The sequence below is a fragment of the Falco peregrinus genome, chromosome 7 (assembly GCF_023634155.1).
Source record: "Falco peregrinus isolate bFalPer1 chromosome 7, bFalPer1.pri, whole genome shotgun sequence".
Classification (NCBI taxonomy): Eukaryota; Metazoa; Chordata; class Aves; order Falconiformes; family Falconidae; genus Falco; species Falco peregrinus.
In genome coordinates this window covers 76,438,028-76,456,651 of record NC_073727.1, presented here as the reverse complement: position 1 = coordinate 76,456,651, position 18,624 = coordinate 76,438,028, and the positions used below count along the sequence as shown (strand labels likewise).

Here is an 18,624-nt window from a genome sequence, read left to right as displayed (position 1 = left end):
CACACAGATGATTTTTATTGTTTCTAAGTCAAGGACTTTTCAGTTTCTTGGACCCTGCCAGAGAGAGTGCTGGAGGGGCACAAGAAATTTGGAGGGAACACAGCCAGGACAGCTTACCAGAAGCAGCCAAAGGCATATTCCATACTGTATGACATCATGCTGAGTATATAAGCTGGGGGAAGAAGAAAGAAGTGGGGGGACATTCAGTATTATGGCATTTGTCTTCCCAAGTAATGTGTGCCGGAGCCCTGCTTTCCTGGAGATGGCTGAACACCTGCCTGCCAGTGGGAAGTGGTGAATGAATTCCTTTTTTTGCTTTGCTTGCGTGCGTGGCTTTTGCTTTCCCTATAAAACTGTCTTGGTCTCAACCCATGAGTTTTCTTACTTTAAATTTTCCGATGCTCTCCCCCATCACACTGTGGGGCTGAGTGAGCGAGCGGCTGTGTGGGGTTTAGTTGCCATCTGGGGTTAAACCACAACAATATAACAGAAAAGACTGGTGTCCAAAATCTTGCCCTGCAGATGTTCATATTATATTCTTTTGAACCTTTTCCTCATAACCATCTTTCAAAGCCATAGCTGTTATATTTGGAGTTTTATGGTGCACCTGAGATATTTCAACAACAAAGTGTGAACCAACAGGATATATGCAGGATGAAGTAAACTTGTGGGTACAAATGAATAATCAGTAACACCATGGATCACACCATTGTCATTTAAGATTAAAAAAAACCAACAGTACATGAGGGCTGCTCAAAGATTATCATGTTCTCTGGCAAAGCAGAAGAGGCTTGTATACTATCAACAACAACAAAAAAAATTGTCTTCACCAAAGCCACTATGTTCCTTCTGGGGAGATGAGGGAGGGAGGAGAGAGGAGGGAACTTCTCCTCCCCTAGTGTTTTTACCCTATTTCTGAAAGCTGGTATGTGGCATGTATTCAACAAAACTTGTGCAGAAATTACAATCAGACAGACAAGGCTCCAAGTTTTGTCCCTAACCAGATGAGGTTTACTCTTGTGGGTGCAGAAACAAACCCGTCAGCCAGCTGTCAGGCAGGGAATCAATCTGCTGCTTCTGAGAAGAGTGGCAAGCCGTGCCAAGCCCCGCAGGCCAGTGGTACACCCTACGCCAGCCTGAACAGCCTTTGTGGAAACTCTGCTGCCACTGCTTCCATTTGTCACTTTCTAAGTTCTTCCCTGAGGAGCCACTCTCAGTCCTAATGCTCTTTGATAATACTTTATCCCCAGAAGTCTGGCTGAATTTATAGCCCAGAAGTAAAGCATCTCTACACAGAATTAGCAATAATCTCCAGAATTGAGCTACATCAGTCATACTGCTTAGATCTCATATCCCTAAGAAGGCCTTAGACTTATTCTTACAGAAGATACTTGTATTTATTGAATGAGAGGAGAAATAAGTTCTAGATAACATATCCAAAATTAAGAGGAAATATAGCTGAAAGAAAACATTACTTTGTTTAGCAAAAGCAGTTCTTTAAAAAACAGCCACTAGGGCTCTTTTAAAACTCTCTATGCTATATCAATCAACATTTGTTTTCTGAGTATAAAAAAGCCATAAGGAAACAAATATTTAATATATTTGCCATACAATATATTAAAGCAGTTGGTTGGAGTGATAAAATTTTTATGAATATTTATAACAGCTCTACTAGCAATGCTAGAAGCAATTAAAATTGGTACTGCAAATTCTACTGCTTTCAGATGCAACTTATGTACAACATATAAAATAAATTATTGTCTTTTCCAGAAAAAAATAAAATAAAAGAGTCTCCCCTAACGTTCCAGCTGATTGTTCAAACAACAGTAGTTCAAAGTCAAATAACTCAATTACAGGCCAGTTTTGCACAAGTTAATTAGTTCATTTTCTTCCACACAGTAGCAGTATTCCTACGGAAGAGTTCATGTAAATTTTAAAATGTCCTATACAGTTTTCTGCTTCTTCGATATTTAATTTGAACTTTATTGAAACAACCTTTTCCTGCTTTTCTTATTCTATTGAAAAAAAACAGCACCAAAGCACCCTAGGTACATTTTATATGCGCTGTTAAGGTTCTCTGAACAGTACAGAAGTTAATGAACAGTAGAAATCTTCATGTAACAAACTAAATATCCTGCTTTACATTAATAATTAAAACAAAAAATATTTAGTTAAAGCTCTGATCATGTAATACCTTTACATATCTTTGTACAATGTGTCTTAATTGATCTACTACAATAGCATATTAACAAATGTGACAGTAAAATACACCAGAAATAACCAATAAGAATGGGCTTTTAAAATCAAAGCTTCTGGGAAGATGACATAGTCATTTTAACACATTAAAAAAGCATAAGCCAGCAAAAATTATGAAAAATAAAATACACAAACCTGATAAATATTTCAGTGAAAGACATGCTATATGATCAGTATGAAGTATTGTTTTTTATTGATCAAATACGATGCATTTCTATGAATTGTTTGCAGAGAAAAAACAGATGATTTTGAGATGTGAAAGAAACAAACAATATTAGTTTTAGACAACAGAAATGGAAAGAGAATAATCTAGATTTTCACTATAAATACAAGAGGTACCTTTCCTATCAGCTGAATCATAATGGTTAATAGTAGAAAAGGTGAGCTCCCCCTGCCACCAGTCCCCATATTTTATAATTTTTTAACAACTCAGTACTGCGTAAGACCATTGCACCTTTACACATTTGCACTGTGTATGTAAAAGCTGGTTCCTCAGCCCTACACCTTTTATAGGAAAATATGTATTTAGTAATATGGAACCGACAACTTTGTGTAACATTGAAATAAGTTCTTTTCCCATGTCTCATGAAAAAATTCAAGGAATGGGCATGTGTCATGGTTTAACCCCAGCTGGCAACTAGGCACCACACAGCTGCTTGCTCACCCCCCTCCAGTGGAATGGGGGAAAGAATAAGATCAGTAAATGTGAGAAAACTCCTGGGTCAAAATAAAGATAGTTTAATACAGAAAGCGAAAACCACATGCACAAGCAAAGCAAAGTAAAACAAGGAATTCATTCACTACTTCCCATCAGCACAGGTGTTCATCCATCTCCAGGAAAGCAGGGCACCATACCACATAACAGTTACTTGGGAAGACAAATGTGGTAACTCTGAACATCCCCATGACCTCCTCCTTCCCTGCAGCTCTTCTTGTTGAGTACAGCATCATATAGTATGGGATATCCCTTTGGTCAGTTGGGGTCAGCTGTCCTGGATGTGTCCCCTCCCAACTTTTTGTGCCACTCCAGCCTACTTGGTGGTGGGGTGAGGTGAGAAGTGGAAAATTCCTTGACTCTATGCAAGCACTGCTCAGCAGTGACTAAAACATCCCTGTATTATTAACACTGTTTCCAGCACAAATCTAAACCATAGCCCTATACAAGCTACTCAGTATGCTGTTGGGTTGATTTCAGTTCAGCTTAAAAATATGACTAAATGTTGGTGGAAAGTGCTGGCTTAAACATCCCAAAGACTTGTCCTTTAATTATCCTCAAAACAATTCAGGTGTACTCTGGAAATAGTGATTTAATTCCTGAATGCTGTCTTGCCAGTAATATGTTTCACCCCAGGTGCAGAAAAGCCACTTTGCTCAATGAAAAGTAAATGTAGTTTTCAGAACAGTTCAGTCTCTGAGGACAGATTTTTTAAGTGAACACATATCCACTAGGAAGAGGGTTAAACTTAAGTGAACTTAGCTGAAGAAACTCTTTCTTGCAGAATGGACTCAATAAGATATTTAAAGAAAGAAAATACAGTAAATAGCAACGTTTAGCTCCTGAGTAGATAAAGGGTTGAGTGTAGACAGTGAGAATTTCCAAATAAATACTGTACTCTTGAAAAGCAATCATAAAGGAGAAGCTACCTTATAAATCCCATTTTTTATAGGTATAGCAGCAGAAAAAAATGAGACCAAGTGTAATGTAAGCCCACTGCCGAGTAAGGTGGCTGGCATTCAGTGCCTTTGCTCTGGTTTTTGCTTGCATCTTCTGCTTTCAAGTTTCCCAAGTCCCTGTGCTGAGTGGCAAAATTTAGAAGAAAGAAGCACTATCAATGATAAAGAAATGCCAAACTAGGAACTACTTAGGCAAAGAGAGTATTTATGTATGCCCAAAGGGCTCAACAGGATGTATCTAGAGAAGATGAGGGAGTGGATCAATGCAATCAGGTGATAAAGGCTAGTTTAATCTAATACTGGCTTGAATTAGCGAAAGCATAGCCAGCAGATAAAGTGAAGTCATTAGTCCCTTCTGCTCAGCACCTGTGAGGCCACACCTAGAGTACTGTGTGTGGGGTTGGGCTTCAATGTACAAAAAAACCCAAAAAACAACCAAAAACAAAAACAAAACTTTGACAGAATTGGATCAAGTCTGGCAGAAAGTCATTAACATTGTGAAAGGATTGCAGCAGATGATGTATGAGTAAAGGCTGAGGATCTGGGTTTGTTTAGCCTTGAAAACAAAGCTGAATGGAGATGCAGTTCTTTTCTTCTGGTCTCTACTGGGTGATCATAAACAAGAGAGAGCCAAACTTTTCTCAGAAGTGCACAGAAATGGCATGTGAGACAACTGGCAAAAAGTTGCAACAAGTGAAATTCTGACCAGGTATTAAGAAGAAATTGTTCACACTGTAGTGTGAATGTAATTAAGCACTGCAACAAGTTGCCTAGAAAGACTGTGAAATTACCATTCTTTTAGATATTTAGACCTCAACGAGACAAGATCCTGAGTGACCAGCTTGGATTTTAAAATTGACCTGCTCTGAGCAAGGAGTAGGACTGTATGACCTTCAAAGGTCTCTCTCAACCTAAATTATTCTAGTATTCTATGAATGTAATATATAGTGACATCCAGAATAAATTGTATTTTTATAGGTTTATTGGTTTATGGTTTTGTTGGGGGGAAGCTTTGTATACTAAATGACAGGATAGATACAGTTACTAAAACATGCCACCTTGTTTTTACATTTTTATAATGGTGTCAAATTTAACCGAACAATGCCAAGGAAAAGGACAGTACACAGGTAATAGCAGGTGTTTCTGCAGACTAAGGGGAAAGACATCAGGAAACAGCAGAGTTGTGTATGGGGATTGTCACAACAGAGGGATGCAGGGACAAGAATTCAGAAAATAGGGACTAAATTATATACAGCTCCTGGAGAGCATTATGTTCTTCCAGGCCCTGGGAAGGTAAGTCACATTAACTCTGTTGCATATCATACTCCTCTTACATTTGGTCGCTCAGGAGAGGACAGTCTGATTTAGCTAGCTGCTGTTTATTAGTTCATCTCAGAGATTTGCAATGTGGGATTCCCATCACTGCAGTTCTCTTAAAGGCTTTGCTTGGCCACCTGAATACTGTTCATCTTTACAACATGTATATCAGGTAGGGAATCAAAGATCACTGTAATGGGAATGTTTAGAATACTGATAAATCAGGCCAGTTATAAACTGTAAAACAAAATTTTACTGAATTAATTCATAAACAGCAGAATCCATGCTAATAGTTTTTACATATTATTAGTCATTTTCACTATGTCTACATACTGTTATGCTGTAACACATTCTTTATTATCTGTGAATCATACAATACTGTGGAGCTGACACTATATAGTTAGTGCTGATAGCTATGGTCCCTGGTGGTTCTTAGTTCCCAAGGTCAAGGTAATCTGTCTCATGAGCTCTTTGATGAGAGAAGTCATTACTGAAGTGAAGCTTGTCTTCCTTTTTCTCCATCCTTCCTCTTAATATTCGATGGTTTATGCTATTTTACACCCACACACACACCCCTAAAAAAGGAGAGTGTCCTCCTCATATTACTTGACTTGGGGCTTTTTGGTGTTTTGCCAGTCATTCTTCTTCTGTATTCAGCAATATGTCCTACCTGTATGACATACCTTACCACTAATCTTGTCCTTAGGCAACTTTTTGTCACTTGTATGATCTGTCCCTTTTGTGGTCACATTGTACACATACTCATGCAAAATGCTTATACTTTGTGTCTGGCTATACACTCACAGTGTTCTAAATTACTTTTATGCTACTGTTGGCTATATTGTTTTATTGACCTTATAATTGGATTCAAGGCAAGCTACTATTAATAATATCCTGATCATAGTACTTGGAATTTATAGGTTTCACAGAACTCTTTTGAGAAGTGAATGTAAGCTTGTATTACAATAGAGTATTTTCAGTGTTATTTATTTTTTCGTTTATGGTTAAAACTAATTTCTTCCAATTTTTTAAATGGTCTTAAAAAATGGTTTCTAATGTCCTTGAAAGACATTGAAGTAAAAAGGCTTTGCCAACATGTTTCTGTCATAATAATGTAATAATAATAATTCTATTATAACAGAATAATAATGTTACGTTTGATGTTTCAGTTCTATTTTTTTGTAAATGAAACTCTTTGCTTAATGAGTTACGATTGTATTGTCATTGTCCCAACCCAAACAACACGTAACGTGTGAAGATTACCAAAGATATCTCCATTGCTCCAGAAGTATATTTTTTTTTAAGCAGCTCTAGCCTTTACTCAAAAACTTAACTAAATAGCTTCAAATCTTCCCCTTTCCTCTGAAGAAGTTATTTTTATTTATTTTAGTTAACAGTAGGGTCAGAATGTATAACAGAAACTCTATATTATGTTTTCTCATTATGGGTTAGCAGCTGTGTTTGTTTCCTCCTACTCATGCGTCCTATTTTCCCACATTTTTTCAACAGACATTGTAGATAAGTTCTGCCTCTCTCAACCATTTTATCATGCCAATACAGGTATGAAGAAGTGTCTTAGCTGGATGTAACACTCTACATTTTACTGTACTTTTACTCAGTACTAAAATACAAGATCCAAAGACATTTCTACAAACTTTCACATTTAATTTTCTTTTTATGTTTTCTCTCTGATAAATATTTTTCTAAAAAAAAGTTGTTTCTTTGTGTGTTTTTTATATCTAGTGCCTCTGTGCACCTGGATGGACAGGAGAATTTTGCCAACTTGTTGAAAATGCATGCTTAATTTACCCAAATAGTTGTTCTAATGGAGCAACTTGCATTGATGTGAGCCAGCTGAGAAAGCAACCTTTGTTTCAGTGTTTGTGCCCTCGTGATTTCACAGGTAAGGCATATACAAATTATGTAAAGATAGTGGTTTCGTTTTCTTTTAAATATTCAAGTACAGGAAGGCTGACTTTTCAAAAATAAGGAATAGGGAAGTATTCAGAGGAGTAATCACATCTCTGCATTTTCTGCTCTCTGCTGTGATACCTACAAAATCTAAATCAAACTTAATAGGTTACTTTTGAAGCTTCCAATTAAGCTTATAGCAAGAATAGACCTAGAGCAGGCTTCAGCTTCAGTTTAAGGGATTACATGTATGTCTACATGTGGAAGTTCTGCATGTGAGCTAGATATCTGCCTTCTCATTATAGTTCCTGAAGATCTGACTAATGAAAGCAAGGGTGACCAGAGAGTTTGTTAGTATGTATCAGCCTGTATTAGCTCAGATAACTTTAGTTATCTTTCTGAGCTGAATCCCACCTCCTCTTTTAATTTCTTGGTGGGCCACCAATAATTTATGCAACTTAATTTGAAGTGGGATTATCTGTTTCACTTTACCTGACTTTAGAAGTCTAAAGTACAAAGTCCTAGTAAACAAGTCTTCAAGGCTCTATGTATTGTCAGTGAGTGTTTTCAGGGGGGAATGAAGACCACCTGTGCTAGATTTTTGTTAGTGGTTGACACTTACTTCAGGAGTCGTTCTGTTTCAATTGGCTACAAAAGAAGCCTGGTAAAATAGTTTTGATTAACCACATTGAGTTTTAGCTGACAACAAAAACAATTTCTATTTTGTCCCCCATCCTTACCCTTTTTAATAGAAGCCTATGTAAGCTGGACTCTACAATCTTTCAGTAATCTTTGGTTAGAGGGGGCATTGAAAAAGAAGTATTGAATATGATTCACTGCCGTTTTAGGTAACATTAAGGAAACATATATTAGCCATATGCATATCAATTTAAAGATAAGTACCAAAAAGATTAAAGGATTTTTAAAAATAACCAATTCAAAGACAGAAAATTAATATCTATTGCCTGAATTACAAAAATTAAATTAGTCTAAAGAAATGCTTGTAATACACAAGCAGGAAACAGACTGTAAATCTACTAACCCTGAAAAAGAAATCATAGAGTCATATGCCAGAGAGCTGTAACTATCAATCTCTCTTTTCACTTGCACCTTACCACCTGTACAGTTTTCTTTTTTCAGTCTAATCTTGGGTTATTTTTATTGGTGTGAAAACTAAAAATATGGGTTTGTTAATAAAAGTAACATTTGGCCACAGTACTTAAAGTTTTTTGATATAATAGTAAGGTCTCTACTGTACAACATAATCATGAAACAAAAGCCTGACAGGCCATAGTAAATGGCAATAAATGTATGTATTTAATAAAATCTAACCTTACTAAACACTGAGTTATGACTGAGTTTAAGTGGAATTGACTTCAGTGTTCAGGGACATCTTATGATAAGGTCTAGATTCTTTCCTTAGTGGGATCTCATTGTAAGAGCTTCTTCATATTGTAATAGATTATTTTTTTTAATTCTTTCTAATTTTAGATTCAGTTACTTCATGCTTGTTCCACAGCATTTTTAATTTATACCTGTTTATTGTTTCATTTATGTGTTTGGGAAGGGAGAGAGGGAAGGACAATGCAGTGGCAATTTTGGCATGTTTACTTGACTCTGAATTAAATAGCATCTGCAACCAGAAAGGCTATTACAGTTTCACATCTAATTGTTATTAATTATGTTTATAAATTATAAACACTACAGCTGCAGCCTTTGCATTAACATTTAAATCATATTTGGAGTAGACTTGGGGAAAACAAAGTATGACATAATGGAACACTCTCAGCTATGAAAAGCAGAACTTTGTTTTAAAAAGTAAGAAAAACATTTAATTTTGTTTTCATACTTTTTAATGAAACCTTGTAGAAGCTTAACATATATACGTACATGTAATTTTAAACTATATTTCTTATTTCTGCTTATACATTTTGGATAGCTGACTCAAAAAATATGCATTTGGTTTAAATGCATAAAGGAGAGAGTAAAAAGGTTATAAAATATAGTTACGTTTGTAAATCAATGGCATGACTTTTGAGCCTTCAGTTTCCTTCTACAATTAGTTCTTCATTTTCCTCTTGCTTTTTCTCTTGTCTGAAAGTGGATAAAAACCTTTGCATCTACAACAGTGCATGTAAGTAATATGGCTTATGACATTGAAATGAAATAGTCCATGTCAGCCGTTTCTCAGGTTTTGCACAGTAGCGCAACTGTCCTTGAAGAAGCTTCCTCTAATTAATTACTATCTTTCCTTGTGTGTAGAGCAATCACATTGGCAAGAATTGATTGGCCATGTTAGACACCTTATTTAGTTCATAGAAAAGTCCTTTAATTAAAATCATGTTACTGATGCCAAAATTAAATGCACCCCAAGCAAACTCACCAACCAGAACTTAAAGTAGTACTTCAATCGCATATTTTTTCCTCATCTTCAGACTCCTTTCTCTTTCTTTTACTGTTTTATTGAGTTGAGACAGGGCTGCTAGTTTTTACAGGTACATGCAAAATGAATGTAAACAGACTTGGATGAAGATTGCACTATTGAACTATGTAGGTGATTTGAAACAGTGTTCTGTAGAAAGTATTCTGGTGACGTAATAGCTAATGTCCAAGAGAAGATATAGGGTACAAGAGTTCCTATATCTTTCACAATCTAGTTAAGACAACATTTATACTAGTGAACAAAACAATGACATGGCCTAATTTAAGCCCTCTCTCTGGTCAAATCCACATTTAAATTTTTTTTGTACTCCAGAATACAGTGGTGACATGTTTTAACCCTGGTGGGCAGCTAAGCCCCACACAGCTTGTCGATTACTCTCTCATAGTGGGATGGGGGAGAGAACTGGAACAGCAAAAGTATGAAAAATTACAAAGGTTGAGATAAAAACAATGTAATAGGTAAAGCAAAAGCTGTGCACATATGGAAATCAAAATGAGGAATTAATTCACTACTTCCTCTTAGCAGACAGGTGTTCAGCCATCCCCAGAATATTTAGGGAAGGTCTCTATTTTGTGTTGAAGTACAGTGGAAGTCTTATAAGTCTCAAAACTCAAACAGGTAAAAAGAGCAATAAAATTTCTTCCACTGCTCTATTCGCTGCACTAAAGGTGAGCTGATAAAGGAATTTTTATAGCATCATGGGAGGTCCCTATATCACGGGAGTGGCACTGGAATTACACAGCAGTTTATGTCTCTGCTGTCATTTTAAGCTTTGTTCATTGCACTTAATGTGTTATTATTTTTGTCACCTTTGAAAGAGAAAGTATTAGTGCACACAGATTCCAAACATCAATGGCAATGGACTGAAATAATGGAATAAAAGAAGTCACCTGTTAAGTATTACTAGAGGAATTTGGAATAGTTATCTTTATTAAAAAAAGAAAAAAGGACCAGCTAGCTGCTTTGCAGAGGATTAAATTTTCTGTTAAAGAACTTTCAGTGATAACTGTCAGAAAGCAAAAGTAACAACCAAAGTAATTCAATCACTAATACTCTCCAGCAGATGTCTGGAAATCTTTCCTGCTGTTTAAGGTGCCTTTTAGAAGGTGTGGCTAAATAGCATTAGTTAAGGGGAAAGACAAATGGTTCTAGCTAGGGCAAGGATCCTTACAAAGACCTCTCACCTAAAAAGCTAGCAAGCTGAATTACACAAAAACACAACAGTTTCACTTCATCCTGGGCATTCTACTGTAGTATTCGAGACAAAAGGATAGAGAAGTAAGCATCAAAAAATAAAAACACATGAAACCATATTAGCATAATATTTAATTTGAAACAGATAAAATCTAGAACACTGAGCAAGGGCTGATGTCTGATGTAGTATCATTATTGTGGGAACTCCAAGCAGACTGCCACCTTTTAAGTCAACAATTTTTCTTAGGTCTCTATTTCCACCAGAAATATTAAGACTGCTGAAACTTTCATGCTGGAAATACTTTTTTTTTTTTTTTCTTATTTTTTTTGGCATGCAGCAACTGCATGGAAAGACAAAAGACTGTTAAATTTTTTTACCTAATATTTCAAAGAGAAATGTAATATCAGTATTTAAGTTTTGGCTACTTTTAAAATGGAACAAAATGTTCCCAATGCATGGGGATATTTATTAACATATTCATATTTCTTAGTATTTGAGATTCTGGTTTAAGTCACTGTACAGTGAATATATATGGCCCATATGAATAAGAAAGAATTTTGATAGCATTTTTGTCCATCAAGAATAGTTCTATATTACATGGTTAACTTAAAGATGCTGTAGTTAAGAAGCATATATAGTGTCAATGTCTATGGATTGCTAATAATTAATAAAGTTCTCAACAGAAAGACAGGCTTAAAACTTGGTATAGGAAATACGGTAGTTGGCTACATCTGCTCTTGAACTCCAAAAATTACTTTCCCCACCTCTGTCAAAGTTTTGGTGGGTTTTTTTGTTTGCTTGGTATTGTTGTTGGTTTTGTTTTGGTTTTTTTTTTGTTGTTGTTGTTGTTTGTTGTTTGTTTGGTTTTGGGGTTGTTTTTTTTTTTTTAATGCAAAATACAAAGCCCTTGATGTTTTACTTTCTGGAACTTTTAGACCAGCGCTCCGACCAGAGTTCTACATCACTGACTGATATTTTAAAAGTATCAGTTTCTGAGACATAGTGGGAGTGTTTCCTAATCACAATGTGTTTACATGGAAGTCTGTCCTCAAAGTCAGGTGTATACAAAATAAACATCTCTACCACTTTCTTCTGCTTTCCACTTTCTAGCAGCCTACCATGGCTCATTTAATTAAGGCAATTAACTCCCAAATTTAAGGTCATGGAGTTTCCAAAACTGCTGATTCGCTTTAGGTTGTCTGTCGCTTCTGGCTTTACAGCTATCATTGTCTATATTTTCCTTTTTACTCATTCAGAGTAAAATCTATAAAGAATCTAAGGTCTTTTTTCCATGGATAGTTTCATAAGCCTCTCATGGAGAACACCAGTGCATTATTCATTCTCGTTACCCAATGTATAAATCTGCTGCAAGTGACAAGAGAAACTAAGAATTAGCAGCTTTCTTTAAGCATTCTGAGAGGCAGCTGAGAGATAGCATACATTCAAATATTATATATTACCTCCAAAAAATATCATCAAATCATCAATAAGAGACAGAAGGTAAGTATGCCTTTTATGTAAATTCAGTCAAAAAGCCTTCAGAACAAGTTGTTTGAAATAGCTTAAAAAGTTAATGATCCATAGTAACTTGAGACATTTCTGCTTCTCAGCTGAGCCTGTGTTGATTAGCTCAGCCAAGTACAGCATTTCAGATCTTACCTAAGCACAGAAATTGTCTACAGCACTATAAAATCGCCTATCACACCAACGCATTTAAAACATAATAAAATACGTAGCATAGATGTAAATATAGTGTAGATGTTTAAAAATAGAAAATGCATTGAAGAGGTGAACACTATCAGGTAGACTTAGTAGCTGTTTCGCGGCTGACCTTTGTAGCTCTCTTTCTTTAGAAGGCTTTAGTCTTACATCTTTTAGCTCCTGAAGTCTTTCTGTATAGTGCAAGCATTCAAGTTAAGATTTAGTGTTTCTGAAGAAGTTATCATGAATGGAACTGTGTAGAAAACATGACTAAGAAAAACAGTTGCTTGTTTTACTACGTTCAACTAAACCAATCCACCACAGTTTTATATAGCAACCTGAATATTAACTTTCCTCTTTAAAGTATGGATAATTATGTTTAACCATGTATTGCTTACTTTTTCTGACACAATATACCACACAATTAGCTAACACAGTCCACTGTATCTCCACTGAAGCTAGAATTATGCTAACACATGAACTAAATCTTCAAGACTTTCTTACGCTGTTCCTCAACCTTTATGTTCAGTAGTTGTTCCTGCTAAAAAAGATATCACAAAAAAAAAGAAAAATACATTCTGTTGAAATACTGTATACAATACTATTATGTGACAGACTTAAAGCATAGATTCACCTATGTTACTGATATCTGTTACTGATTTATGTTTTTCCTGTGGCATAAACCATCTTCATATGCACCTATCCGCTTGCTTTTTAACGTGTATTACATTGGAAACTTACATTCAGCAACAACTTCTATACTTTGGTCTTCATTCTGGGACTCTTTCTCTGAATAGCTCAGGTTTAATTCTCTTTTTCTGAAATATACTTGCTTCAATTTCCATTTCCTGAGACATATCTCACTTCTAAAACATGTTCCTTCAAACTATTTGACTTCTTTATATCTCTTTGTATTATACCTTTCTCCTCTGTATTTGCCAACAATTTAGTATAAACTCTATATGTGATTAAATTTTTGTTTACTTTATTTGCCAGATCATTAATAACATTAAAACTAATATCAGTTCGAGTATTGCATCTATCTCTGGAGCCCTCATCACAGGAAAGACATAGACCTGTTAGAGCAGGTCCAGAGGAGGGCCACAAAAATTATTAGAGAGATGGAACACCTCTCCTATGAAGACTGGCTGAGTGAGTTGCAGTTGTTCAGCCTAGAGAAGAGAAGGCTCTGGGCACACCTCATTGAAGTCTTTCAGTACTTAAAGGGGTTATATAAGAAAGATGGGAAGAGACTTTTTAGCAGGACTCATAGCAATAGGACAAGGGATAATGGGTTCAAACTAAAAGAGGGTAGATTTAGACTAGATATAAGGGAGGTATTTTTTATTATTAGAGTTGCGAAACACTGGAACAGATTGCCCAGAGAGGTGGTAGATACCCCATCCTTGGAAACATTCAAGCTTTCAAACTCAGCAGGGCTCTTAGCAACCTGATCTAGGTGACCTTTAAAGGTTCATTCCAGCCCAAACTATTCTATGATTGTATGATCAGTCTTTGTGGCACCCCCCACATTTTGGCTACCATCCCAGTACACTGACATTCATCTTTACTCCAAGTTTATAGCCCATCTCATCCTGTTAATCCTTGTATGTCAATTCTTGTATCTAATTAATTAGAGTCAATTTGTCAAGGATTTTTTTTGTAAAATTATTAAAAACCCATCACTTTTCTGGAACTCCATGTCTGTCATTGATGCCTCTTCCAAAGGCCAGAGGAACCTGCAAGGATGGTGGTGTTTACCCAGGCCAGGTATCATGCACATTCTCAAAGGTTCCCTCTCTCTTTGAGTGGCTCTGTGAGTGGTTTTGCTGGATTTCTTCATATTTCACATGTGATGATTGACTGATATTCTTCAGACAAGGAATAGTTCTAAAGAGTGAAAGGGTATAATTCTAGAGGAAATTTCTCTGTTCAGGCATGAAAAATGTTTTGAATATTCTTCTAGTATCCTGGGGTGTTTTTATGAACCATATTTATTTTTTTTTAGTGAGACATATGAAGGGCATGTTGACTGGCAACAAAACAAACAAACAATCCCCGGACAACAAAGTAAGAGACTATTTGAAAGAGATGTCTACAAAAGACATTGCCAAGGGCTGAATCTTTAAGGTCAGGTTTCTAGCTAAATCCTGGAGGAACCTAAGAGAAAGGACAGATAATCTATTAGATGGTAAAAAGTCAGATTGTATGTTCCAGAATAATGAGTTCATTTAAGAGCCAAGGTTAATAAAATACATCTCAAACAAATTTAAAGACATTCTGTAAAAAAAGTAGCTCAGCTAAAAGACTCTGTGCTAAAACAACAGTCAGAGATAAACTTTCAGCGAGGACTATTCCTAAAAGTCCTTGAATGATTCCTTTCATTCTAAACCAGGAGAAGGAGAAACTTCAACTGCATATTTAACATTTGAGACTATGTGTCCGTGTCTGTAATTCATGGCAGCAGTTGACAATGGGGTTAAGTCATAAGCTGATCGTGACAATGGAAGTTGTTTTGATCTTTTCAGAGTTTTATATCCACTTCCATGTAAATGAAAAAATGTTAGCTGTGAAATTTGAGAATAAGCATACTCATGTTCACTTGAACTGGAAAATGTTTGTATTAAAGTTTGGATCCCCTTAGTCTATGAAGCTGGGACAGTATTTAGTGAACTTAAGTGTTTTACTTTGGCTAGTCTCACTTACTGGGACATGTACCACTATGTTAAAAAGGTTATGTTGCTTTTCTCAGAAGAGAAATAGCTGTCTAGAACATTGGTCCACTGTGTGGTGTAAATGTGCCTATCTTTCACCCAATCAAATTTAGTAAATGATGAGTTCTAATCTCAGAACTGTTATCTCCAACCCCAATAAATTCTTGTTTTTCAGGAATTAATGGAAATTATTCCCTTTAGATCTTAATTAGAAAAGCTGTGTCATTAGAAAATTATGAATATCACATTTGTGAGGAGGGTTTACCTGGAGTTTACCTTCTAGAATCCCTTCCTCTCAGAAGAATTAGTCATCTTTACAGGGATTTGTGAAACACCATACTAAAATGGAGATATAAAAAATTTTGGAATTAAGTGAGAAATTATCATTAAACCTGCAAATTTTGATAAAAATAATATTCCTAGGTTTTTTTCTAACTACTACTATAGATAAATATGGGCATTCTGAAGCCAACTGCCATTTCAGATAACTGTAGGATTCTTTTTATTTTATTATTATTTTTATTAAATATTGGGATAGAGGAAGTGATAGTCAATGAATGAACTGATTTGGTATGATGTATCTTTAGCAATCTAAAACGTAAAAATTTAGACTAAACAGGTTCCATCAACAGTGGAGTTTATCCAGTTGTAAGCATCTCAACCCACCTATAGAAAAAATCTCTCCACCAACAGGATGAATTATCTGTTCCTGTTTTTTAAGTTTAGTTTTAGAGTCAAGATGATATTTTTTTATCCATATACAATTAAATTTTATTTTAAAAGGACTGAAAAACTATGTATGTTAATCTTAAATAATTCTTCATTTTACTATTTCTGATAACTACTTTATTAAAGACAGATTTTTCACGTAGGCTATAATAAGGATATATTAACTGCACAGTTCTACACAACTCCAAATAAAAATGAGGAAATATTCAGAAAACCTATTTTCCAACTTCTGGTGGGTCCAATAAAGATTGCTGTAAGTGGATTTATTTTCTTTTGAAATAATTAAATGTAAAGTTCCTGGAAGTGGATAAATCATGGCTACTGCCTACAATGTAAAAGTTCATACAAGGCTTGTCACTCTGTGCTCTGCAGGTTCTGTGGAAATAATTGAGAATTTTAAAGACTCCAATAATCTGACCTATTTTGGACATAGAGTTCAAGATGAAACAAACCACACTTCAAAATTAAGAGGTTTTAATGGCCTGTAAATGCAATATCATGGATGTAAAGGGCCACATTTCAGGAGCTGAATCTTAACTGCCCATGCCTTGCCAAAGAATATTTTTTTTTATTTTCCTCCTAGCTTCTTGGTTTAAAGGGTCAAAGAGTAATGGGTCTGTGTGTATGTTTGTGTATGCATATGTGTGCATATATGCATTAAATCTAATTGGGTGTCATAACCACATTCAAAAACGGAAAATAGAAAAATATACTCTTAAGTCGTAATTTGCTGTAATTACTTTCATTTTAGAGAAAGAAAAAAAAACAACAAGCAAAACAAAACCAGAATTATGATGTAGTTCCAGTACTTGTGCATTGAAGAAAAGTGTTAGGCCATGTAATATACTTTGTTTGATAACCTTGTTGCCATATAAAATAAGGAATTAGAAATGCTTAGTGTAGATTTTCTTTATGTACTCTTTATTAGCACACTGGTTGCTCTTACATAGTTTCTGCAAAAAGAAGTGATAATATTAAATTGAGAGCAGAAGTGCAAAAATAGACCAAAGCAGTTCACATAAAACTAAAAATATCTCTACTAACTACAAGCACAGCTACAGTCCTAAAGAATGCAAATTCTGATTTCAGGGCTTAAAATGTTTGGGTCAATTAAAAATGAAACACTCTTATTAGAAGTGTTTACTTTTCTGCACTCTGCAATATGAAAGGCAACATGGTGTTATATTCTTTATAACAACCTTCAGAAAGTAATTTGGTAAAATCAGACTTACTGGTACATACATCTCTGATTCTGTTATGCTCAAAATCTTGGTTATGGGCAAGGGAGAAGCACACCTTATATACAGGTAAAGCCACGAATGTACCGGTAATATTACATAGAAGTTAAATATATACTAATTATTAGGTCTGATCTAATCACTACAGAAAATGAATAGAAATGCAATTTAAATTGGGACTCCCACAATTTTTAGTTTCTGTCTTTTTTATGACATTATACTCACCCTTTTGCCTCCTCCTCTGGGTCTTCAGGTCAGTGGTTTCACAGTGGTGTTGTTAGGGGCAGTATTACAGAATCCACAGCCCTTCACAGGGAGGAATATGATGTTCATATTTGTGGTTTCTTCTTCATCCCTCTAGGATTTACTTGGAGTAATTTCTCTACGTCTGCTAAAATGCTTTTACACCTTTTCTTCATTGGGCTGCACTTTTGTATCTGAATTTACTTTTTATGGTAGCTCTAACATATATTAAATACCATTTATTTTTTCTTTTTCTTACCCTTAAGATGATTTTTTTTCCAGCGCCAGGTCTGCATTCTTTAACTGACCACTGGTGAGTTGTTTATAACTATGGGGTCTCCAGTGCTAAAACTATACCCCATCTCTTATCATCACATGCCTGTGCTCCTCACATCACATCCTGTGTCTCCACTTCTCAAGGCCTCTGCTATTGTACAAGCCCTGTCTTTCTTTGCAGCATTGCACTAGAGTTGAAAATGTCATCCTACACAGAATAACTACTTGTTACTGCTATCTACATAAAACTATGGTTGTAGCATACAAAGATAAACAAAAGTAAAGCAAGAAGAAAAAACTGCTGTCACACTTGTCACAGCAAAGTAAAACATCACTGCAGGAAGAACAGACCAAGCCTGATGAGCCTCAGTCCTAAGTCCTCATGAATTCAGTGCAAAGCTTATGGCCTAAAGCCAGCAGTGGCAATATTGCACTGCAGGGCTACATGGTAAAACTCATCATGCTTCCTATTAGAATTTGTATTGTATTTGCCACCTTTCCTTCTGGTCCCAAAGTCAATTTAAATGATTGGTCACATGCCACTGATGGTACTTCAGCAGTGTCGTATTTTAGTCCCTTTCAAATCCTTAGATGACTATCACCTGGATTTGGTTATTTGTTATTACATGTTTAAATGCACTGGCAAGTTTATAATCAGGTACAGTCATAAGTATGCTAGTTTCTCTGTTTCTTAGCTGGCTGGTACCAAACCCAGAACTATGTAGCTGCTTTAGAGCATCATGGATTACAAGCTAACAAACACACATGAAAAGCACAGTACATTCTTTAGTGTTTGGTATGCTAATGTAAATACCTCATGCCATAGTACATGGAATATGGAAGTGGGATGACCTGCTTGAGAAGAATATAGAGACCTTACCTGAGTGTGCATGGATGGAGTTAGAAAAGCTAAAGCTCAGATGGAGA

The 18,624-nt window shown here is 35.6% G+C and overlaps 1 protein-coding gene across 1 annotated transcript in view; it reads left to right on the top strand.

Annotated features, from left to right (window-relative positions):
• EYS (eyes shut homolog) overlaps positions 1 to 18,624 on the top strand; it is an 871,402-nt gene that overhangs the window by 78,901 nt on the left and 773,877 nt on the right. The window contains exon 6 of the mRNA XM_027787807.2: positions 6,991 to 7,150. Within this exon, the coding sequence (XP_027643608.2) occupies positions 6,991 to 7,150 (160 nt within the window). The remainder of the gene's footprint in view (positions 1 to 6,990; positions 7,151 to 18,624) is intronic.